General features: G+C 35.6%; 1 protein-coding gene and 1 pseudogene across 2 annotated transcripts; one reads left to right on the top strand and one right to left on the bottom strand.

Annotated features, from left to right (window-relative positions):
* Positions 1-599: 599 nt before the first annotated feature.
* On the top strand, positions 600-3,646 carry LOC128210487 (uncharacterized; annotated as a pseudogene).
* Positions 3,647-6,421: 2,775 nt separating this feature from the next.
* On the bottom strand, positions 6,422-26,673 carry LOC128211573 (WD repeat-containing protein 91-like). Of its 2 annotated transcripts, none has more exons than XM_052916529.1 (18): positions 26,539-26,673; positions 24,397-24,509; positions 22,531-22,682; positions 21,997-22,119; positions 20,879-20,961; positions 19,731-19,837; positions 17,908-18,307; positions 17,481-17,588; positions 16,409-16,760; positions 15,933-15,964; positions 15,398-15,492; positions 14,789-14,885; positions 14,184-14,278; positions 13,137-13,296; positions 12,344-12,452; positions 11,716-11,828; positions 10,265-10,456; positions 6,422-9,599 (listed from the first exon to the last, which is right to left on the bottom strand). In XM_052916529.1, the coding sequence occupies exons 1-18, from the start codon at positions 26,659-26,661 to the stop codon at positions 9,438-9,440; spliced, it is 2,616 nt and encodes an 871-aa protein (XP_052772489.1). In that variant the 5' UTR covers positions 26,662-26,673; the 3' UTR covers positions 6,422-9,437. The 2 variants fall into 2 exon arrangements, with proteins under 2 accessions (XP_052772489.1, XP_052772488.1); XM_052916528.1 differs by having other exon boundaries at positions 16,409-16,727; positions 26,539-26,661.
* Between the last annotated feature and the right edge of the window lie 2 nt (positions 26,674-26,675).

The raw sequence follows: 26,675 nt of genomic DNA, 5'->3' as shown, positions 1-26,675 counted from the left end.
AACTGGTTAAGTTAACTTATTCCCTGTCTTAAACTCAACCCGTCAATATATACATTTATAATTGGACATCGTAATGTTTTATAAATGAGAATTACTATTTTATTCGTATTTTGATGCAATGACATTCAAAATGAAAATCTCTGTTTTACTGTATTTGAATTTATATTGTTAAGTATTTTGTACAATACTGTAATATGCTGTTCCAATAGATATGTTCACTAAACGAATAAATATGTTAAAAAACGAAATATCATGTTTAAAATGAGATGGAAAAAGTGTCGAGTCATTATATCGATTTTCTGACCAAGAGTTGATGTAATATATAACGTTAATTGAGTGTTAAAATGAAGTGACGGTGGCACAGTGGAAAGATCATCGTGCAGTACCCGGGAGACTCAAGTTCAAATCCAGATATGAGCTTTACTTTTTTTTGCTTTAATCACATTTCCACTAAATTGTGTTGGTATATATTGTTTTATCATTGATAAATTTGGTAAAAAAAATGGTTCAAATAATACAAAACTACCCGGTTCATATGACAGATATAATGAGGTTTTTCCTATAATATATTTTCCGGAGTTAGAGAGTGTGTACTCAAATCATTTTGGAAGAACGCCAGTTTCCACACCATTTGCATCACAAGAGTTAGACGAGTCATGTGAAGTTGATTATGAAGTCGACAACGATGATATTGACACAATTGGCGGGATATTGGAAGGACGTGTGAGGGATTATATTTTGCATCAAGAGGTCGTAGATGAAGATACAGACAGCGATGGCAATGGAGAGGCTGAATTAGATGAAAGCGATATTGAAGTGGCTGAAAATTGTGAGCTTACAGATATAAAGAAAGTGTGTAAAGATGGATGTGGGTGTCAAAGGAAATGTTCACAACAGCTTAATGTAGGAAATGTGTATGAAAACATACTTAACTTAAGAGAAATGGACACAAATGAAAAAGACATGTATATTATGGCCATCTTACAAGACGACCGCGCCAAGGCAACAACTAAGAAAGGAAAAAAGAGGCAACGGATGCGTTATACATTTAAATTTAATGGGTCCATTGTTTGCAGGAGAACATTTCACCTCTGCTATGACATAGGAAGAAGTGCCTTACAAGGTCTAATGGCGCACATGGCAACAAATGGGATCGTTCCAAGGACCCATGGAAACACTGGAAGACGGCCCAAGCACGCCCTAACGTTTGACGCTGTGCAGCGCGTGGTAAAGTTTCTCCTGAACTATGCAGAACGTGAGGGGTTACCAATGCCTGCAGCTCCAAGAGGGCGAGACAATATTCCACCAACTTATCTCCCTGCAAGCGAAACGAAACTGAAGACATTCAAGGAATATGAGAAACAGGCTGTAGATTCGGTGGTTCCCATTCGATGTTTGAAGCTGACCGCCTTCAAGACAATTTGGTCGACATGTGTACCCCATATCAAAATCGCATCTCCGCGTGATGACGTCTGTGCTACATGCGAAAAAATCAGGAAACGCATGATGGACGCTGTCGAGGAAGACGACAAAAAAGAAGCGGCGGATGCATACAGCGCTCATATAACGAAGGCACAACAGGTAGAGTACAAAGTTTTTTTGTATGCCAAAGAAGTTATTTTGTGATGACAATATGAATAACCGCCGCATCAATTTCCTGTTCTCGAGAAGCAATAAGAAAGTACCCGTGTAGTGGATCGAACCCATAACCTTTAAGGTGAGAGGTGCGCAACTATCCACTAGACTCCCCCACGTTTTAGTTTTATTTATGTACATAAATCATGATGTGCATACTTACTTAAATCACAAATACGAGTCTGCTATTCTCACCTATTATTAAACGACAATGTCAATTTATGGTAAAAGTGAGTTATATTCAAGGTAAATGAAAGAGCCGATTATAACATTTTTTCAGGAACGGGAGTTGTACAATGACTGTATACGTCGCAGTACGGAGACGCGTCACACCGCTGAATGTGAGCGGTACCACCATTTCACGTTTGACTTTGCCTGCCGCATTACTACAGACAAATGGGGCCCTTATTCTTCTTGTCCCTTCGGAAGATCAGTATATTTGGATTCCGAATAGATGGCGACCCACACCAGCTGAATTTCCTCATCGACGAGAACGAGACCATGGGGAAAGATGGTTCGAAATCGCACAGACCAAATGCCGTCATTTCAATGATAGACTGGGCCCTTCAAAACTACGGCGGCCAATCAACGTCTTGCTCCATCCACGCGGATAATTGTCCAGGTAAATTTAAACACAAAACAAATCTTTCACAAAGCATATAGACATATACAATTTATTACTAGCATACCAATTTATTTTAGTTCAATTGTGACGAAAGCTGATAGCTTATAGAGTAACTCTCGAGTCAATTTCCTTGCTTGAACTCACCAGTACTGTGTGTCAATACGAGTGGTCACAAGAATGTTTCCCGACTGGTGATCGGACTTTGCACCTCTTTGCCTCGGAAAGCAGACACTCTAACTCTGCGCCATTTCTCCTATTTTTATTGGTAATTGTCCATAACATTTACAATGTCGCACCTTTGCAGTTTTGTGCATGTGTGCGTTTACGTGTGTTTCTGCTTTAATTTGCGCGTAAGTGGGCGATACATTCGGTACAGGAAATTAATAACACACATTCATGTATTTTTTCGCATTACAGGTCAGAATAAGAATAAGTATCTCGTGGGCTACTTCATGTGGAGAGTCATGACCGGACAGCACAGTACCATTGAGTATCTTATGCAAATACCAGGTTCGTCTTTCTAAGTCATTATAGTAAAAAAAAATATGCATATTTTTATACATAAACATATTAACGATTTCTTGAATACGAATATATAGATGTATATTCACATTTGCTCATATTAAGATTTTATTCTCCTGCTGCTTATACAACATCGTCTTTTTGTTTCTGCAACTTTAACATCGTGCAAAATACACATTTTCTTAATTAATAAATCCGTTTATCAAACTCTTGCAGGACATGCAAAATGCCTCGTGGATAGTGGGTTTGGAAATGTGAAGCGATTGTACAGGAGAACGGACTGTGAAAGCCTGGATCAGCTGGAGGACGTTGTGAACAAATCCTCATATTCTAACACAGCAGTTCATTATCCAGCATGGTCTTGGAGAAATAGGAAAGGCTTCCTTGGCGATCATTTCAAAGCACTCGATGGAATAAGGTAACGTCACGTTCAATTATAACTCGTAAAAGGCCCATACCTTCTACATATTGATTATGGTTTTACGATTGACTGAAAACCCATATATAAATAATAACTGCAAATGTTACAGTATATAATAAGTAGCCAATCTTCGTTTATTTATTAATGAAAACCGCTTGTTAATCAAGTGTCATGCATGATTAAATTTCAGGAAGTACCAGTACTTTCGATTTTCGTCCACTGAGCCTGGTGTCGTTGTAGTAAGAACGTCGCGAGATGCAGAGGAGAACACGCTGCACGTTCTAAAGGATCCTGCCTTCCGGTTCGAGACCCAAGCCCGACCGGATGTTGTTCAAGCTGCAGGATTTAGCCATTCCCGACAAGAATCATTATATAAATTCGTCCGACCATACGTTCGGCCTCCGTACCAGGACATTTTATGCCCCGTACCAAACACTTTATAGCTGTGTATGCCTTGTCGCCGGTGATTGTTCTATTGTTAATGTAAATTCACGACATCTTTTGTAGATGCATAAATATTTCAGACAATAACTGTAATAAAGTTATATTGAAAGGAAATGAAGTTGTTGATTTGTTATTTTTTGCATTCTGATGCTATGATTCGTGTTATTCTTAATTGTTCTTATGTTGCTAAGCAACGAAATAAAAATTGAAAATAAAACAATTAAAACGGTCTATGTCAGTAATATTCTTATAGATATATTTACTCATGAAGACAGGTGTTCGCTTCATTATCACAAAGTTTTTACGTCAGTTGTTGGTATTTCACGTCATAACGTCACGCGTTTTCAAAAAATCGACGTTTACCCCTGTGCCACTTAAAGTGGAAAATCTCAAAAAGTTTACAAGATATCAAAAATAAAATTACATATTTTTCATTGTTATAAACACACGTATATAAAAATGTAGAAAACTCAAAATCGATATTTTGGTCATTAAGACAGGTTTTGTCGCGACGTGGCTCATATATATATATATATACATATAAATGTATGATGAAGTAAAATGGATGCATGTATAATGCCCTAGAAGTGTTTGGTGTCATTAAATAATAAAAATCTTAAGCATTTTAATCGTAAGTAACTAATTTTATTAGTCAAATTACAAACTGAAAACATAATTTATATTAATTTAGTTTGTGAACTTCATATCAGAATGTTACGTGAAATTTTTAAAAACAGTGTGCTTAGCCTTATCCTGTTTTACTTTAAAAAAAAACTAGAACTCCGCGAGTCGGATGTGTCGCCTGACGAATTATTTACTGTCGACATTATAGCTGTTAGATTGGCAGTTTATTCATTTATAGACAATGATGTTGCCATTTAACTTTCAAGTGTAGGTGGCATTTGAACCCTCAATCAGATATACCTACGGAATAAGTTTCAGGTTGAAACCTCCTATAGTTTACGAGATATGCCACGGACAAAACCTAAGCAAGAAAATTAACAAAGGGCAATAACTCTATAAATATGGCAGCTAGAGTAACGGTTCTTGTGCATTGCACTTGCCCTCAATGAGATCTATCTAGCTATGAAGTTTCAAGTTGATACCTCTTATATTCTTCAAGATATGCCCCGGACAAAACTTTAAGCATGAAAATTAACAAAGGGCAATAACTTTAAAACTAAGAAAGCAAGAGTTACTGTTATTGTGCACTGCACTTGCCCTCAATGAGATATATCTAGCTATGAAGTTTCAAGTTGATACCTCTTATATTCTTCAAGATATGCCCCGGACAAAACTTTAAGCATGAAAATTAACAAAGGGCAATAACTTTAAAACTAAGAAAGCAAGAGTTACTGTTATTGTGCATTGCACTTGCCCTCAATGAGATCTGTCTAGCTATGAAGTTTCAAGTTGATACCTCTTATATTCTTCAAGATTTGCCCCGGACAAAACTTTAAGCATGAAAATTAACAAAGGGCAATAACTTTAAAACTAAGAAAGCAAGAGTTACTGTTATTGTGCACTGCACTTGCCCTCCATGAGATCTACACAATGTATCTACATAGGAGGTTTCAAGTTGATAACTCTTATATTCTACAAGATTTGCCCGGGACAAAACTTTAAGCATGAAAAATAACAAAGGGCAAAACTCTAAAAATATGGAAGCAAGAGTAACAGTTCTTGTGCACTGCACTTGCCCTCTATTAGATCTATGTACATATGAAGTTTCAAGTTGATACCACTAATAGTTTAGGAGATATACCCCGGACAAGCGAAAATGGGACGCGGACGCCGCCGCCACCGACACCGACAAAAGTAACCCCTATATGTCGTCTTTTCAGGCGACACAAAAAATGAGCTCTGCTATGTGTCTTTAATTGTCTACTGGTAGTAGATAGAATATTTAGTTATGGATTACCTCCCTTTCAAAATACTTGACAATCTTTTTCCAGGTCATTGTTGGATGTCTGCCTTCCATACGTTACTACAGTGAGAACAAAAGTGCGTTACAGTCGTAAGCAGGGGAAGGAAAAGACCGTAAAAGCGGTTCCAAAGAGGTTTTTCCGCCTTGCTTGGGGGATATACATCCATGCTCGGGCAGGAAGAAATAAGAGAAGGTGGGCCAAGCCTGAGTGGATCATTGAGAGGGGAAAACAGCATGTGTTCTGTAACAAACAGCAAACAAAACTGTATGACAAAATGAGCACTGGATACTGGAGGAAGCACAGACACTATGTGGATGATCCATATACTCCTTATCAAAAACGAACCGGAATGCCCAAACTATATACACCACCCAAGTTTTTTCCATGATGGAATACCTTTGATGTAAATAAATGTGACAATGATTATATTTGTGAACTGTAACTCTGATTTTTCAACTTATTGATAACAGATAGCTATTATGTTAATAACCTAACATAATAAATCTGTCATCATACAAGAGTTTTTGTCGATTGTTTTGCTTCTTCCAAACAGTCTCAAAAAAGATCAGTAATCATTATCAACCATATAAAAGGAAGTTTCTTGTTTTTTTGGTTTTAAGTTGATCATGTTCTTCAAGTTGGCAAATGGACAGGTAAATTTAGTCAAATTAGACAATTTCAGAAAGAATAATGCAATTTGGCTTGTTGAAATGTCAAGATATCATAGTCCGCAGGTTAGTAAAGATTTGATAGGAAATGTTCGAGTCGAGTATGATGCTAAACCTTAAGGGAACACAAAAAGGGCTTCCCAATTTTACTCGGCCACATAAAATAAGAAATTCCAACTCATCTTAATGATTTATTTGAATAATGAATACAATTTAACGAAGTCAATTATGTTACTATACAGAAATATATTTCATTGCAATGGTCCCTTGAATATCATAATTAACAGTTATTTGGCTGGGACGAGTAAAGATTGCCCAGTCTGAAACCCAACGTCTCCTTATTAAACTTTATTTATCATCAAAGTAACATTTTCAATATTTTCATACAGATACGGTAACTCAACAACACATGGAAAATATACGAGCAGAAAAAATAAACTGAATAATACAAAAATAAACTGAATAATACAAATTTTTTGTATTTAATACAACATTAAGCTATTCATCGATATCATGCAATGTTTCTCAGTTATTTGACACATAAATATAACTGTGATATACGTTACATCCTCAAAGCAGTTAAAAATCTCGGAATGAAGACATGTTGACAACTTATGTATTCAAATATATTCTTTAAGAAGGAATGTATTGAATATCTATTAAATACAAGCTTTTACATTATGACATGCAGCATGGGATTCTGGCCCATTGGACACACATTTGCTTTCATAGCTTAATTGGGTGTTTTAAATAAATGACATTTCAGGAAGCAATGTGAAATATCACATAATCTAAAAATAAACCATCCATGATTGGACAAAGAGCAATTTTTGTAGACAAAATAAAGTGCCATCTTTGACCTTTGGTCTTTTTATAGACTGGAAAGTTTATTATATGACGGCATAATAAAGCTGGAAAAATCACTTTAAAATGCCATATTGACTTGTTTGTTTAAAGACCTGACAGTTTAGCATATGATGTCATAACATATTATGTGGTAAATGTAATAAAACAGTTATTTACTTATCAGCTGTAAAATATGCAGCTCATATTTATCGCAAAATCATTATTGACCTTGGCTATCTTCTCGGTCAGTATGACAGCATATTTCACAGTAAATAAGTTAAAAATTGTACAATAGAACAGAACTCAATTGCATGGAAAACTGTCGAAAAAGGATTTTTTCTTACAGCGTTAGTCATGCTTTTAGCCATATAACCTCAATTTTGAACATAACTAGAGATTACTTTTTTGAAAAAGCGCTTGTCTCCCCTATTGTGTGGTCGTATCTGAGAAAAAAAAAGATGGACATGAAATTTGTAATTATGGACAGGAGACAAACCAACAGTGAAGTTTGGTTTATTCACCTGTATTAAATAGTGAATATCTACTGCGACCTTGACCTTTGACCTATTGATCTCAAAATCAATAGGGGTCATCTACTAGTCATGACCAACTAGCATACCAAGTATAAAGTTCCTGAGTGCAAGCGTTCTTTAGTTATTGAGCAGAAACGAAGTGTGACGGATGTACTGACGGACAGGGCAAAAACAATATGTCTCCCCATTAATTGGGGAGACATAATAAATTCAGTTGAAGCTTTAAGGAGACTTTTTTTTATAAACACAGAATCCTGTCCATGGCTATACTATGACATCTTATCAGTTCTTCCAATCAATCAAACTGGTATAAAATGTAACTAGATCAAAGCATTCTCCTGATATTGCACGGAAATATTTTTTTACATTAGAGGTCACAGCGACGTTGACCTTTGACCTTGTGACCCCCCAAAATATAGGAGTTTTCTAAACCTCATGATCAACCTCCCTACCAAGTTTGGTGAACCTAGGTCAAACCATTCTCAAGATATTGAGCGGAAATGTTTTTTACATTGGGGGTCGCCGCGACCTTGACCTTTGACCTAGTGACCCCAAAAACAATAGGGATCTTCTACACCTCATGACCAACCTCCCTACCAAGTTTGGTGAACCTAGGTCAAACCGTTCTCAAGATTTTGAGCAGAAATGTTTTTTATATTGGGGGTCGCCGCGACCTTGACCTTTGACCTAGTGACCCCAAAAACAATAGGGATCCTCTACACCTCATGACCAACCTCCCTACCAAGTTTGGTGAACCTAGGTCAAACCGTTCTCAAGATTTTGAGCAGAAATGTTTTTTATATTGGGGGTCGCCGCGACCTTGACCTTTGACCTAGTGACCCCAAAAACAATAGGGATCCTCTACACCTCATGACCAACCTCCCTACCAAGTTTGGTGAACCTAGGTCAAACCATTCTCAAGATATTGAGCGGAAATGTTTTTTATATTGGGGGTCGCCTTGACCTTTGACCTAGTGACCCCAAAAACAATAGGGATCCTCTACACCTCACGACCAACCTCCCTACCAAGTTTGGTGATCCTAGGTCATGCGGTTTTCCAGTTATCGATCGGAAACGAAGTGTGACGTACGGACGGACTGACGGACTACCGGACAGGGCAAAAACAATATGTCTCCCCCAGAGAGGGGGAGACATAAATATGAAAACTGTGGTCTGTTCTATTGTCAGCAGTCTTTTATCACTTGTTTCCAGACCTTCAAACAAAAAATGCTCATTCCAAGACAAAAAATAAAAAGATTGTCAAAACAATCAATCTGTGAGAGTGCAGCTTTAAGATGAAACATTTTGTGATAAATAAACAATTGAAGATTTTTTTAAAACAAACTTAAATAAGAGCTTTTACAAATGGTGTGCATGCCTTGACCACGTGGAAAATAACCCTAAAAACAAATTTATCATTGCAACTGACCCTGATTTATACAAAATAGCATGAAACATTTCATTATGAAACATTTCATTATTTAACATCACAATTTGAAACAAACAAACAATCACTCCAAATAATGATAACAATCCATAAGCAATAAAATACACACACTGTGTCAACTCAATCTTGTCCTGAAGCACAGTACAGCACTACAAGACTGAGTACAGTCTCATCTTGCTTTGACTTGTGTACTTTAGCTACTGGACATGTCCCTATCAACTTATTTGTATTAACTTGTTTGGAAAATACATTATCAAAGTTCCACTCAATGAACAAAAAACAGATTTACTCCTGTATTTTTTGAAAAAAAAGTGGACAGTGTTACACAATTTCACATAGAAAACAGCATACACAGGTAACCATTCTACTCATTGTGAAAGTAGTGTAGACACAACTACACTGCCACAGTGGGTGCCAGCCAGGCAGATTTTGGTATCCATGTTTGGCGACCAGTCCAAGGTCGTAACCAGGGATGACTGGTGACCTTTCAATGTCATGAAGTGCCTCATACCAGTCTCTGACTTCAGCATCTGAAATATAGCTTTGTTGTAAAACTTCTAGATGCTGCAGGATAAATACATACAGGTATTATTCACTGATACATCCTTTTTCATGAAAGACCCATCTCCAGCTAAAATCTAAAAATATTCTTTGGAATAAATGTTTAATACTATCAAACATGTGTCATGAAAGACAATCATCACAAATTAGATATTTAGATTATATTCAACCATTTGAGAAGAGCTTCGATTCACTATATTGTTTTGTGTAAAAAATGTTACTTAGTAAACCAACAAGAGTTCCGCAAATTAAACATGTTAAATGCTTGGAGCAACCTCTTTTTGATTTTGGTATAATTTGACCTTTCAAGGGCAGTAACTCAGGAGTGAATATAGCAAAAGTTAACCAATATAGGTTTAAATCTAACCTTGGCCAAGAGAATTATTCCCATAAACATTGTCACCAAATTTAGTAAAGATCATATGAGAAATAGTAATGTTACAGAGCAGACATGACAATTAGACACTATAGACAACAATGATGCAAACGGTGGACAACATGATCCCTGCAGGCAAAGTAAAAGATACGACCCTGGCTGCAGACAATATCCATACTTTCATGCTTATGCCTTTGTCTTTATTGAGAAGTAAGATAATTTCAAATAAGGAACAGTTTCCTTTTATACTCAACATACCTGATATATCTCAGAGTTTGATTCTCTGCATCCCAGCAAGTATTTCCCGTCAGAGTCAAATGCGAGAAGTTTACCCATGGGAATCTCCTTGTTTCCCAACGCCTCAAGGGCAGAGAAGTCTGACACTGCACCAGCATGGAGAGGCAAGTCACGGATCTTCTGGCCCGTCTTGTGGAGGCTCCATTCTGATAGCTGAAACACCACAGGCAACTATCATTGACATATAAACTATCAAAGATGGCTTAGTATCTGTATAGATGGCAGTATTGGGCAGGGAGTGTGATTGTTTTATCTCCAACCCCAGATAAGTAGATCCAAATATTTGGCCATGCTGGAAATCCATATTTTACCCAAAAGGCAAAGATAAAGAAGTACTTGTATGGAGCTGCTTTTCTTCACTACGCCCAAGAGTTCGAGCAAAAAACTACATTTTTTAATTATATAAGGTAGGAGATAAAGCATCTATCATGGCCACTTGTGTAAGATGTGTTCATCACAACCCTCGGTAAACCTGGTTTACGCAAAAAAAATATACCACGCTTGGGTCAAGATGAGCCTAATCCCTATATACACTGTCGGTCATGGAATATACTATAATCTATATAGAGTAAATAATATAAGGCATACAATGGGGATAAAATAATGATTGAGTACTGTCAAAATTCAATTGCCAATGATTGAGAATAATTGTTTAAGTGTAAGATCGGAATATATTTCACCGAGTGAGCACCAAAATTTATATTTCACAAGTGGCATAGCCACCAGTTGTGATACGTGTTTCTGCCAAAAGTGTGGTCATATAATTTGTGATATGCTTGTTTATTTTAAAGTTTCAAAACCGCTAGGCCTTACAAAAAAGGACCAGGGTAAGATTATCGATAGCAGGGGTGAATTCAATAACAAACTAAGATTTAACTTAAAGCTGCACTCTCACAGATATACCATTTTTACAACTTTTTTATTTTTTGTCTTGGAAAGAACAATTTTTTTGCGTAAATATCTGCAAACCAATGATATAAGATTGCTGATAAAAAATCAGATCGCAGATTTTCATATTTCCGTTTGAAAATTAATGTCTTTTTACTTAAACTGTTACTAACGGGTTAAGAAAAATGCATAAAACATCAATTTTTGAACTTGAATATAAAAATCTGCGATCTAATTTTTTGTCAGCAGTCTTATACAACTGGTTTCCATGGATTTTCGCAAAAATTGGCTCGTTCTTAGACTAAAAATAAAAAAGTTGTCAAAACGTTCAATCTGTGAGAGTGCAGCTTTAAAATTTAGAGTAGAATCTGAGTGTTTTGATTTGGACTGTAAAAATAACTGGTCAATAGACTGAAATGTAATCAATGAGACATATCTAAGGATAAGGATAAGAATTATACTGTATAATAATACTGGCCCAGGACTTGGGGCCGATTCGCTAAGGGACCCCGTGTAGAACTTACTGTTCCATCCATGGCAAGACTGTAACATGAGGTAAAGTCTGCGGAGTAGAGCACCTGTCTCAACTCCCCGCTAGAGGCCCGCCACTGGCTTACACACTTCTGCTTATTCACATCTGTAATGTAATAATGGATGCATTTTGTAGATTTTTTAATTTCACAAAAAAACTTTGCATTTCTTTTTTGCCAAATTTGTGAGGTTCAAAATTCACAATTCCATCAGTTCACAATCAGTGCAATAATTATTGTCATTTTATATTTTCAATACTAATGAAATTAAAACCATCATTCTACAGAACTTAGCCTAATTGCTTAATCTTGTTTATGATTTTGATACAAGCCTCAACAGGTGCCACTGCTCATCCATTTTTCTCCCTTGGCCTAGAACCATTACTCAGAAATTAGTTTTGCCAGAGTGATGAGCCTTCTAGAATTTATGTGTTCACAGAATGTGTATTATCATTGGTAGCATGCGTACCAAGTTTCTTGAACCTTTTTATGAATTATGCCCCAACAAAGAAGGAAAACATTTCTAAATGACTCTGACAACACCACCAATAGTATGACAATTCCTACCCTGAAAACAAAGAGACAAAATTTTAATGCAATATTCAAGGGCATGCTTCTGTACCATATTGTCTGATGATCCCGTCCACTCCTCCAGCAATCAGTAGCTGGCCATTATGGTTGTATCTACAGCTTGTTATTCCTATTGGACCTGGCTCAATGGGCAGGATTCGCTAGAAATGGACAGGGATAGGGTTTTTATGATAACATGTCTTCTGCAACATTTAGGCTAAATATCATTTTTGAAATCAAAATTTTGAGAACAACAATATTTCGCTATTTACTTCTTTGATTTGTATGACATGAACAGTCAGTCTCATAATATTGCTTGAGAGTTATTGCAAAAACAAAACTTAATTCCTGAAAACCACATATACTTAGTACAGTGTAGGGTTACAAGAGAAAAAAATTGATTTGTTAAAATAATTTCCCCATGGCAAATATAAGCAACTTATGTAGATGTCTTAAATAAAATACTAGTATAGATTTGATAAGGAAGTACTGCACTTAAACTGCACAATTGCAGTTGTTACAGCCCAATATCCATGAAAAAGTTGTCATGAATCTGAATTGTTTTTTTTCAAAAACAACCTAAAATTAGTTTGAAAAAATGAAGGAAACTGCCCCAAATTTAACCGCTTTTGAGCTCTGTCATCATCTATACCACAAAATTACAAGCAATGGTCCTAAAATTTCTTTAATATTTTAATCATGCAGTTTTAAGTCACTTTTACCCTTGCATTATAAAGCGGTCAAGTTCTAAAGTAATCATGACCTTAGGACCTCCTGCATCATGCTAAAGCTGAGCTGCAATGTACTATACTCCTAGTTATGTTAGATAACGAAGCAAAGCTCACCTCTACTTTCATGGTTTTCAGATCCCACAGTGTGAGTCTGCCTATCTTGTTATCCCTGCTGGGGCCTGTATCAGGCCCTATGGACCCACTCCTGCCCCGCCCCGTGCTGGCTGAACACACAAACCCAGGGGTGCACGGGTTGGAACACAAACCTACAATCCTACAAATACAGGATAAAATATGAGTGGTCATTCAATATGAATTTTATTGAACGGATTTAGTTAATTAGTTAAATAAATCTGTTTGAAATGTCAATGGATAAGATATCATTTTTATATTAGAAGTACCTTTTCTTTAAATTTATAGCGATAATTCACCATCATTTTCTATAAATGTAAAAATTGCATGGTGAAAGCCAAAAGGTTCTAGGTCATATCTAATAAAAGAAGCATATGAAATCTTCATGCTTTCACCTCCCAGAATGACATGTATATACACACACAAATGTCTCATCAATGATACTCTGTCAAGCTTTTTTTTAATTAAAATATTATACTTTAATATTAAGAATGTCCTTTATTTTTCAGCATAATAATAACACTTCATTGACTTCATGAACCTGAAGAGATTGCCACTCAAGAAATCATCACCCTAGTGCAAGAACTGCATATATAATTAGAAGCAGTTCTTGAGTTCTTGTGTTAAGGTGATGAAATAGAACTTTTTGTCTTCCTTGGGGATAATATGTTAAGTTATTTCACTCTAACAAACAATCATCTTCCACATGCAAATTTTAACTTATCAGGGACGTGATTGACCTGGCAACTGGAGGGCTGAAACCATTTAGGCCATGGGTTCTTGGGGGTACTTTTGGGGTCAAAAGCACACAGCCGTATAAGAATTTTTTTTTTTTTATTTATTTTTTTTTGGGGGGGGGGGGGGGTCCCTTGGGCCATTAGATCCGCGGAATTCCGCGAATCCGCTGACAAATCACATCCCTGCTTATGTAAAGGTACATGATTAATTACATGTAATTCCGCCTAAGAATTTCTATAACAAACCAGAAAGGACAATATTAAGCACATCACTACAAAACATTTAGTTCACCTAGGAAAGCTGGCATCAGCAGTTGCCTCGTAGAAAGACTTCATCTCTTTAACGTCAAACAGCCTGATGTTCCCTGACCGGTTGCCCAACAGTAACTGGAATATCCATGTTAACAATCTGGTGAAATGTGTTCCCATAATAAAAGTGCTGCTAAGCCAATGCCAACACTTGTCAGTTGTTTTTTTGAAAAGAGATATAACTCTTGCTGTGAATATTGTCCCTAGCATGTCAAGATCCATTTGAAGATCGTGAACACTTTGTGAATTATGGCAAAGGTTAAAAGTTTTGTACACCTCCAACTGGAAACAAGAACAAATGAAAGGAGATAAACAGATTGCCTCAAGTTTTGTGATTTTGGAAAGTTAAATCAACTAAAATTTTTGTGCAATGTATGCCACGAAACATGCCCAAATTTTGTACCTGTGGTTGTATATACATATATATGTATAAAACTTGCCTTTCTTTCTAACACACCTTTCTTTCTCTTTTGAAGTTTGTAAGATAAATCTAGCATATTTAAGATCTCTACTATGATTGGCTATTAAAAAAAAACTTTATTTTGAGATAGTCAAACATTGAATCATTAGCAACAATGAATGCATTACCCATCGGTCAGACTTGCTGGCCCACTCCAGAGAGAGGAAGGCAGACTTGGACATCACAGTGGCCGCAGTGTTGGCCTCAGGACTCCATGTCCACACTCTAATAAAAGATCAAGGTATATGTAAAGAAAAGATTTATTTTACATTCCTATGATGAACAAGTTACAAAAGCTCCATAAAGCTTTTGAACAGAAATTGTGGAATTCTTGCCAAGCTATATCGTTGCTCAGCAGCACACCTTGGTTTAAATTCATTTTCAATAAATATGCTAGAATTTCATTCCATAGTATTTCAAACAAGAGCGCCACAATGAAAACGCCAACACCTGTCTGTTCTAGAGATTATACTTCATCAATAAGTTTAAGCACATGGTTGTTGTGTTATCCAATATATTACTTTGGCCACCTCTGACATACAACCTCGAACAAGTGACTAGGCAGAGTGAGGCCCTTATTTGCTTCATGTTAATTATACCCACTCTTTTAAGTTTTTGTATGACGCCGACACCAACACAATTGCTATGTTTCTTCTGTTGCTTTCTAAAATGCACAAGCTAATAATGAGTCAGTCATTCGCAATTAAAACCAATCAAGTTAAATCTAGATAACTTACTTGACCACTCCATCTACGTCCACACTGGCAATGTACTGACCACTGTTACTGAACCTGGCATATGATATGGCTGACCGGTGCTCATTATACTCGTCCTGTAATACAATACATACATTATTCTATAAGATTTGTCATTCTTGACTTGACCACTCCATCTACGTCCACACTGGCAATATATAGGGCTGACTGGTGCTCAATATACTCATAAATTCATAATACTACATGAGTGGTCATTCAAAACCTGACCACTCCATCTTTGTCCACACTGGCGATGTACTGACGACTTTAACTGAACCTGGCATACAACACAGCTGACCGGTTCTCAATTTACTCATAATACTGTGTCAGTTGACAGTATAGGGTATGTTTGAATTTACTCAAGTCCCACTCTAGTATTATGTTTATGGAAATGCATTATAGAGGTGACTTACATGTACATAATAGGGTTTATAGTAAATTTAGGTTGGATGAACTGTTTTGTATTATGAGTTTAGCTTCTACCATCAAGCCATCGTGCAAGTTATGGTATACTTACTTGACTTAGGAGAAGGAAAGGTTTTTCTTGACCTGAAAACAAAAACACACCTCATAGAAATGTCAGTGAATGCTGAAATATCCATTTATTTTAATTGCATTTCTAAAGCAGAAAAAGATGGATATTCCATACATTTCAGCAAAATATGATTATAAGACTTTCAGAAATGTCCAGATAACCATTCATGACTCTGAAAACACACAGGTTGAATAGAGTACATGCGGACAAGCCCTGCACAGGTAAAATTCTTTCAGGACTTGCTCAAAATCTGGATTTTATAAGCTGGGCTTTTTTCGTGTTTTTTCATGCAAATCACTTATGTCAGACTTTGGGCAGATTCATTCAAAAGTTTTATGTATACTTTATAATTTATATCAACGGGACTGCTATATACATGGGCATTATAGGACCCACAATACATATATGTGAATGAAAGAAGCAGATACAATGTACATTACTTTTCCACAGTAACCTACCTGCCTCAGAGACAGGCTCTGACACTGTGTCTTTTTCTTCAGCAATAGCAGTCTCCTCCACTTCCTTGGTAATCTGGTTCCCTGTTTCTAAACTTTCTAAATTCCTTTCCTGGCTCTCAGCTTCAGCTTTTAACTCCTGATTTGGCCCTGCACTGCCATGGAACGCTTCTTGTTGATGGGTACCAGTAATTGGTGGGAAAGTTTGCAGCTCCCTGGCTTTCTCAGACACTGTGTTTCCCTGCTTTTCAGTTGTAGAGTTTGTTGTATCCATGGCAACTGACTGATGACCTTGACCTTGATGTGGCACCTCAGTGATAGACTTTGGAGGTGAAGAAAAAGACAAACTCTGAGTCTGCAAATATTACAAAAATATTTCTTCATTCTAAACATTTTTCTGTAAAACAAAATGTATTATTAGTATTACCAAATCAGAACCCTCAACAATTATGGAATTTTTGCTTCATGAATAATAGTATCCACACATCTATAATGCTATACAGGATGAGGACTAATATATATGAAGTCTTCTTTACACTTATCATATCAAAATATTCAATACATTCATGTTAAATATGTATATGATATATGTTCATCTACATGATAACACATATTAAAGGGACTAGACACCAGACAGACAACTGCAAAAAAAAGAAAACTGCCAAAAACAAATCAAATTGATATTGTTGTGTACGCATTGAAACTTTTATCACATTTCTTACATGATTCTTTTGATCGTTTTTGCGAAATTTTCCATTCTAAAAAATATTGGTTTATCTACCATGTTAATCCAAGTTAATATAAAAAGTGCTGGTATATGTACCTGTACTAATTATGTGACATCCACATGCTAAATATACACACCAAGAACTGGGAAACCATTACGCGCTATTTTTAAAAGGGTGAACAGCGACAACAGACCATCTGGAGTCTAGTCCCTTTAAAGTGTGGATCTCCATTCAATAACCTATTCTTTCAATTTCTGTACAAAAATCTTTGTGAAAAAAACGCTATGGCTACACACTATTTGAGGGAAAAATGATTTCTTATTAACTAATGAAAATAAAGCAATTACCTTAGTCTCACTCAAGCTTTTAGCTGACTTCCGGAGAGCTCGAGGAGAATGGCCAATAGAAGTATTCTCTGAAACTGACCGGTTGTATGCCACTGAAGACTCTGACCTCTGAAAACAAAGTGGATTTCATGCTGTGATTTACTGGTATAACATTTCTGAAGATAGAAAAGATTAACATTCAAATTGATGTGATGTGTCCTTTTTCAACGAAGTTCAACATATTCAAGGAATAGTTGAATGGGTCTGCACACAATTATTCTGTCAGACCGCAACATTATTCAATTTCTTTGAAATAAAACGTTGACAAAACTTTTTGGGGTTTGCAATAAAACATTTTAGATTTGATCTATTTTCAATGGCAATGGATTTAATATTAGATGGCTGATGGGGTGAAAGTAAAATTGACAACTTGATGAAATATTGTTACCCTTTCTTCTTTGTGTTTAGATGAGTTATTTTCGAGCAATTCCTTTCTCTTCTGACTAGCATCTTCAAGTCTCTTTTTCAACATATTTTGATTGGTAATTCCAGTAGCCTCTCCTCCACTGTGATTGGCTGATGCATCTAACATCCTATTGGCTGACAAATCCGGACTTCCTGATTGTCCTGATATTGTTTTTGATTTTTGCCTTATTGTAGGTAACAATTTTGAAGCTCTTGATTGTGATTTTTCCTTTGACTGCATGGCAGTCATTTTCATGTTGTCATCTTTTTTCTTGACTGGCAGGGGTGGGGCCTTGTCAGACTTTTTCCCAATGCTCAGCGGGGAAGACGTGAATGGAAACTTCCTTGGAGATTTGTTCACTGGCTCTTGGATGGCTGTTTCTCTACAGACAGATGGATAGATAGATTATTCAAGTATGAAAATACTGTTATATGCTATAGAGTAATAAGTAATAATAAGTAATAACTCAAAAAAGAAGAATTTATACTGCAATGTGGAAAAAATAATCACACACTATCAACTGGAATACACACATTAATCACATACATTGAACCTCACATGTGTTTAAAAAATGCTCTACTGGCATGGCTTTTTAGGATCTGGCTGGTTTTCGAAAAGAACTGTTTTTAAGTCATTATCTAACTACAGTATAAGTTTAACAAGCAAATTCGTTGAATGGATATCCCCCACCTCATTAGGCAAAGTTCATGGATTAGAAATGAAAAGTAGGTGGAATATTCCTATATATACATGTAATATGGCTGCAGAGAAATGGACCGTTATGAACATTGGATATAAGTTTGAATTCTTTAGAATTATTATCATGTGTTCAGTCATGTATGAACATAATCTGACAAATCATTACCATGAAATGGTTTTGGACAAGGTTTTTGTAAGATTTGACCGTGTGACCTAATTTTTTATCACATGTGACCCACTTTTACAACCGGTCAATATTTCATCAAGGGGTATATCCTGACCAAGTTTAAACATAATCTGACCAATCATTACCCTAATATGGTTCCGGACAAGATTTTTCTAAGATATGACCTAGTGGCCTAATTTTCGAACATATGTGACCCAGTTTTATATATGTCCAAGCATTTATCAAGGAAAACATTTTAATTAAGTTTCATGAATATTTGACCATGCATAATGCCTCTTGTTTGTTCCAAAGACTTTTCTAAGATTTGACCTAGTGACCTAGTTTTTGACCCCATTTTTCACTTGGTTGATAATTTCAAGGGCAATAATCGAGTCATGAATGGGTGGATCTGGCTGGTTTAAGAAAGGAATCAAGCTTTTATGGATGTCTCTAACAACTGAGTTTGATTAACATTCACAAGTAAATGTTTACAGATGCACAGACAACCATTGGCCTATATAAACATTTGTTTTTCAATCCTTTAAGGGATGAAAGCAAAAAGGTTCAAAGTGATATTGAATTTTGATGCACTACCATAAGATAAATTATTTGACAATGTCAATTAGTGTTTTTTTCAAGTCAACACTCATTAAGGAGCTATGCAACCTAGAAAATGTGGTGAAAACCCGAACAACCCCCTATCACCCTATTGGTAACGAAATGGTTGAGTGGTTTAACCAAAACATTGCTCAAGATGCAAAGGACCCTCAGGTGTTACAAGAAGGTAGACTGGAAGACAGAGAATGTGAAAGACTTACACCCTTTAACAGACTGAAAAACTCATGTTGAGTTTGTTTATAGAGGAAAAAAACCCCAGACCAACTCAAATTGTACCAGACTTGGCTGAGGGTTAGACAGTTTTTATAAACATTGCACTTACTCTCCAAGTGAGGAGAAATCATAGGCTAGTTCCATGTGGCTCCTCTCAAGGAATGATGAATCACTCAACTCTGGTGTGACATTAGGCTTCTTGCCTAACTCTTGGATCTGTTTTAATAAAGAATATATTCAATTGTGACAGTTTAATTTTACATATCTAATTAATATACATCAATGACACAGTTAAGAATAATGTCCATATAAATTTAGATAAAACCACTGCAGATTAAGGAGCATAATCTAACATAAATTTTGAATATTGCTTATGTAAACACATGTGTTCCAAGGTTTGTATCAATATTTTTAAAACTGTTTGAGGTGTGGTCAGTCAAGTTTTTGCATGATTCTGCAGCCTATTAAGACTATGACAAAACTTGGGACAATTACACTTTGACTTTCACTTTATTACAAAATGGTACTTTTATTTTATGACATTAATTTGACTTTTACTATATGATGAAAATGTGACTCTTACTTTATGACAAAAAATGGACTTTCACTTTATGACAGTTCTTGGACTTTAACTTTATGACAGTTCTTGGACTTTAACTTTATGACAGTTCTTGGACTTTAATTTTATGACAGTTCTTGGACTTTAACTTTTTGACAGTTCTTGGACTTTAACTTTATGACAGTTCTTGGACTTTAACTTTATGACAGTTCTTGGACTTTAACTTTATGACAGTTCTTGGACTTTAACTTTATGACAGTTCTTGGACTTTAACTTTATGACAGTTCTTGGACTTTCACTTTATGACAGTTCTTGGACTTTAACTTTATGACAGTTCTTGGACTTTAACTTTTTGACAGTTCTTGGACTTTAACTTTATGACAGTTCTTGGACTTTAATTTTATGACAGTTCTTGGACTTTAACTTTATGACAGTTCTTGGACTTTAACTTTATGACAGTTCTTGGACTTTAACTTTATGACAGTTCTTGGACTTTAACTTTATGACAGTTCTTGGACTTTAACTTTATGACAGTTCTTGGACTTTAACTTTATGACAGTTCTTGGACTTTCACTTTATGACAGTTCTTGGACTTTAACTTTATGAAACTTTGTAAAACAGACTAGCTAAAACATTAGGCTGTAATCATAACCTAGTAAAACCATAGGTTAGATGTTTGTTATTTACTGCATCCTCACCTGTGCCTTGAGTTTATCATTCTCTGCTTGTAGTTCCTTCATTCTGCGCAACTCACCTTCAAAACTCATTAGCACAGGTCCGGTTAAAAATAAAATCAAGGAAACAAACAGATACCAGGTAAATGTGTTGCTTTTTTAACTATCAAACTAGAGATTGCTTTTTTGTAAAAGCGCTCGTCTCCCCTATTGTGTGGTCGTAGCTCAGAAAAAATAAATGATGGACATGAAATTTGGTTTATTCACCCGTATTAACTAGTGAACATCTACTGCAAAAGATCCTGGGCGCAACTATTCTTTAGTAACTGAGCGGAAACTGTTTCTTCACCTCAAGGTCATGGCAACCTTGACCTTTGACCTCGTGATCTCAAATTCAATAGGGTTCATCTACTAGTCATGACCAACTAGCATACCAAGTATTAAGTTCCTGGGTACAAGTGTTCTTTAGTTATTAAGCAGAAACCATTTTTAAGCTTAAGGTCACCGCCAACATACCATTTTTTACCTGAAGGTTACCTTGACCTTTGACCCTTTGATCTCAAAATCAAAAGGGGTCATCTTCCAGTCATGAACAACTAGCATACCAAGTATGAAGTTCCTGGGCCTAATGGATCTTTAGTTATTGAGCGGAAACCTATTCTTCACCTCAAGGTCATGGCGACCTTGACCTTTGACCTAGTGATCTCAAAATCAATTGGGGTCATCTACTAGTTACGACCAACTAGCATACTAAGTATGAAGTTCCTGGGTCTAAGCGTTCTATAGTTATTGAGCGGAAACAAAGTGTGACGTACAGACTGACAGACGGACTGACTGACTGACGGACAGGGTAAAAACAATATGTCTCCATAGAAGTGATGTTTGATTTAAACATTCATACTATATAACTTTTTTTAAAGGAAATTGAACAGAGGACATAATATTCAGAAAAGAGGAAATATGTTTGACATTGCCACTGTAACAGATTTCACAATATCTAGATTTTATTTTAGTTATACCCCAGTTATCAACTTCTTTCAAATAATCAGGTTAATTAATTAAGTAACGCTAATAAATATAAAAAAATATCATCAATTTGTGATTGTTAGTACCGATATGCTCTCATATACAGTAAAGGATATGCATGGCTTGTAGAATCACACTGAGGAAGTTGTGTAGAGACAGGTAGAACGTGTCTTGCCATTGCTGAGAGAAGTACAGGGCAAAGTTGGGGTTTTCCCGGGGGTTACGGACAAACGGGAAAGCTGGAATGCGAGGTCAAAAGCTTCCAAACATTTCAATATAAATCTTAATAAAGAAGACCTATAATGCTTATTTTTGAAAAAAATAAAAGGAGAAACAAAACATCATCATTTTTTACAATAATTTCATTCCTTTTAATAGTTTAAAGTGTACTAAGTGAGGGCTTAGCGCAGAATGCTCACAACTCAAACAAAATTGAAGAAGTTATGTCAGCCTTGCCCTTAGCCCACAGTTTTTGTTTTACTTTTATAAAAAACTCTTAAATAAAAATCTCTTAAGTGTACATGTATGTAAACAAATTAACAAGTATACCTTACAGTTACATCTACTTTATTCATATAAAATTTTCCACAAGGTACATATACAAACTACTGTCTTCAAATTAAGGAAGAAATAAAGAACAAATTACCTACCAAACCATTCCTTAAACTCTGGTTGTGACTGGAGGAGCTCCGTCATGCGTTCAAAGAAGTCAAGTATCTTGTCCTGCTTGTTGCTGTGGGCAGCATTGATAAGGTACAGTTTAAGAAGTCCCACTTCCAGCTTCCGAACACTCACCATGTACCTGTCATATGGAGGATTTGGACAATCAATAGAATTATCATTATTTACCTAGAATTATCATTATTTACCTAGAATTATCATTATTTACCTAGAATTATCATTTTTCACCTTATTTTACTGTGACAAATTGGGCAAGTACCCAATAAAAAAAAGATGTATATTTTTTCCTAATTTTTAGGCATTTATTTCAATAATTATAAACAAGAGGGCCATGATGGCCCTAAATCGCTCACCTGAGTAACAGAGTTTAACCATCCAATCAATATAACTTGATATTTGTTCTCAAAGAATATTGAAAATACATGCTGGTCAAACATGTTGCCAGGATAATCACTGACAGGACTTGTCACAGTTTCCTACACACTGATAGGACTTGGTGATTGCCTACAGACTGACAGGACTTGTTGATTGACTGCACACTGAAAGAATTTGATTCTCATACCTGCATACTGACAGGACTTTGTTCAGTTGCCTGCACACTGACAGAACTTGATAATTGATTGCACACTGACAGCACTTGATTCAGTTACCTGCACACTGACAGGACTTTGTTCAATTGCCTGCACACTGACAAAACTATGTTAAATTGCTTGCACACTGAAATAACTTTTAGTATAGACACACAAACAGTGCACAACCCATCAATAAACTGACTTAAGCTCTAAAAATCAAATATCTGTACTCATTCTGCACCTTTAACTAATATTATCTCTTCTTCCATCTAGGACAACATCACCTTCCTTCATATTTCAAGAATCAAATTCTTCTTTATATAAGGCTTATTCACTATCCAAACAAAAGATACAAATGTAAGATTGTAGCTTAGAATAATCTACATGAAGTTTACAATAGTCACCATGCAGTCCAATGGAAAGGTCAGATAAATAAATTTATCATTAAGTAAAAATGAAATTTCTTCTAAAGAATCAAGTGTATAATAATTATTTGAATCTATGAACCTAAAAACAGAACACTAATTACCTTGGAAGTGACTATGTTGAAGACTTAATAAAATTTAAAATATATTCCCTTGTTACTAAATATAGAATGTAGTGCAATCTCCAACAAAAAGGGAGACCATATAGCAAGACTTGCTGCCCTTGCTTCAAGAGTAAACTTTACATAACTATCAGATTTTAACCAAATGTATTTATAATGAACTTGTAACCCATGGGGTGAGGCCAATTTTTCTCCAGGGCCATATTTGAATAAACATGGTAGATAACCAATAGAAAATGTTACCCACCAAATATTCAAGCACTAGGCCTCATAGTATTTGCCAAAAATGTTTTGTAGTTTTTCCTTTAGGTTGCCATGTCAACCCGAGTTCTGCATGGAATTCATTTCTTCGAACAATTTTGAAAAAGCACCAACCATGGATCATTCCTATGAAGTTTCATTAAAATTGTCCAAGCAGTTTAGGAGAAGATGATGACTATAACCAATCTTGACACTTTTCCTTTAGGTCGCCATGGCAACCAGAGTTCTGCATGGATTCATTTCTTTGAACAATTTTGAAAAAACACCAACCATGGATCATTCCTATGAAGTTTCATTAAAATTGTCCAAGTGGTTTAGGAGAAGATGATGATTATAACCAATTGTTGACGCCAGATGCCGGACATTGACCGATCACAATAGCTCACCTTGAGCACTTTGTGCTCAGGTGAGCTACAAAGGGGGTTGAGGTGGTTTCTAGCAACAAAAGGTCTCACCTTTGTTCTAGGCGTGCAAACAGCCTAGCATTCAGAAAATTCCAATAGTCCCTCAGGTTTGAAAGATCATATGTGCTGATGCAGCTCTGAAGTTGGTCAATAATTTTATCAACCTGAAATAGAAATCAAGAATATAACAAAATGTATTCTCACAGTTAAAACTTCTAACAATTTTTTACTAGTGCAAATAGGCCGTTTGTTTTAGATTTTAATAAACCATTTTACCTAAAGGTAAACATAGTATATGTATTAAATAAATAGTAAATTTAGTCTTCTAAAGTGACCAGCTTGGTAAAACGCTGGTGATTCAGGGAATGAAAAAAAATGCCAAAACTCTGGCAAAGTTCAGCAAAACAATGATTTAAATATATAAGAACTGCAGTGTTTTTGACAAGGAATAATGTGTACCTTGATTAGAAATGGAAATTCAAGTTTTGCCAAAATTTGAAAAAATGAAAAAAAGTGGTAATGGTTAAAAAATAGACAAAAAAGAATGTGATGCATTTTGTTTCACTTAGGAATATACTCATTCTTCCATACAAAAAAAAACAGTTCAGAGGTTATTTTTTGTATCAAATTTAAAACAATGAATAAAACAGGAATTGTAACTTTTGGAAAAAGGTAAATAATTTAGTGTTGGGAATGGAGATGAATTTAGGGCCCAAATGAGTCTGAAAATTCACACTGGACTGATGCTTCAGCCTCAATTCTAGTAAGTGATTCTTACATTAAAAGCATTTATAATATAATGACATCATAACTTAAAAACATCTACAAGCAATACAGTCAAAATGGCTGCCATAGCAAGTTGACATGTGCCACTGCATTCCTAGATTGCATATTTATCTTTCCATTAAAGCTGAAGATGGTTTTGATAAAATATATACTGTATTGGTTAGCGACCTATTATTCGCAAGTACCACTTTTTCGTCCACCCAGTTAAAACCAGCCAAAGCTATTTTTTCTTACTAAAATCAGTCTGGTGTTTCATTGCTGCATCTTTTTTGACAGATATCAGCTGTTTTCTGCATTCAAATGAAAGTAAGTATGTGGAATTCGACCCAAATAAACATTGTTTACACCTCTGACCTTGAAAGTTGCACGTGTGGATGATGTCATCACGCGCGCGCTCATTTGCATGAGGCCCTGTAAGGATTTTTTAATTTTCATTATACCTTACACTATCACATGACATTATTGATTTGTCATTATAAAGTATAAAGCCGGTGTTAAATTATACAAATACCATAAATTGCTGTATTTTAAGTTCAATTTTCAAAAAAGCAAATGGTAAAACCTGAAAACAGTGAAGTAGTCACCAATTTTTTTGTCTAAGGGAAGCAACTCAAATTTGAAATAATCATTACATTCTTGAACGGACAAGCATTGTCCCACTTTGAAAGTCTATAAATATGCATAGATAATGTAGCTCATGTTTCAAGAAGGAATCCCAGTAGTTTTTTAAATTTTCTGCAAAGACATGAAAGAGATGGCTTACTGAGTAGGTGTTGTATCGTTTTAAACATACATAAACAGTTATTGATCAATTGTCATTTTAAACAGTCACTAGACTGGTCAAATAAAATAAAAATGTTTGAAGATATAGTTTAGAGAGAAATATATTAAAAACATTGTAAGAACATAGAATTTATGGGGTGGGCGAATAATTGGTACAGTACAGTGTTTATTTTAGCGAAATTATAGGGGTACTTTGCGCTTGGGAATATTCGGAATCCCTAGCTATTTTATTTATTTTTTTACAGTTTTTGTCGAAAGAGCCTACCTGTCTCAGTGTAAAGTTTTATTGTAAAAGCCATCTTGTGTCAAAAGTAACATAAAACCCCCTCCATTTCTGGCCAAAAAGGGGTCGCTTACCAGTACACTAAAAAAACAGCGCGATTTTAACTGGGTTGTAAATGTGTCAAGTTTCAAAGAAAATCAGTATTGAATTTGACTAGGAACCTAATTAGTAGATAGGAGAGTTACTTAAAGAAGCTTGGAATACCTAAACTCAAGCTTAGATACTGAACTTTATTTGACAGTTAATGTTATCCGAATAATACTCATCCGAAATATTTTCATTTCCAATTACCACCCAATACTTGTATATAAAATATGCTTCAGGCGTCAATTTGCACTTACTCGGAATGCTTTTTCTTTTTCATTTTTCAGCTCAAATTCCAACGACTTTAATGTGGAAGATAACCCTCTATATAATAAATAATCTTTAACTAATTCATCGACCCTCCCACAGGAGGTCGCCATTTTGAGTTTAATAA

Source organism: Mya arenaria, chromosome 12 (assembly GCF_026914265.1).
Source record: "Mya arenaria isolate MELC-2E11 chromosome 12, ASM2691426v1".
NCBI classification, from domain to species: domain Eukaryota; kingdom Metazoa; phylum Mollusca; class Bivalvia; order Myida; family Myidae; genus Mya; species Mya arenaria.
Note: the sequence above shows the minus strand (reverse complement) of the source record. Positions and strands in the feature narration are given on the sequence as shown.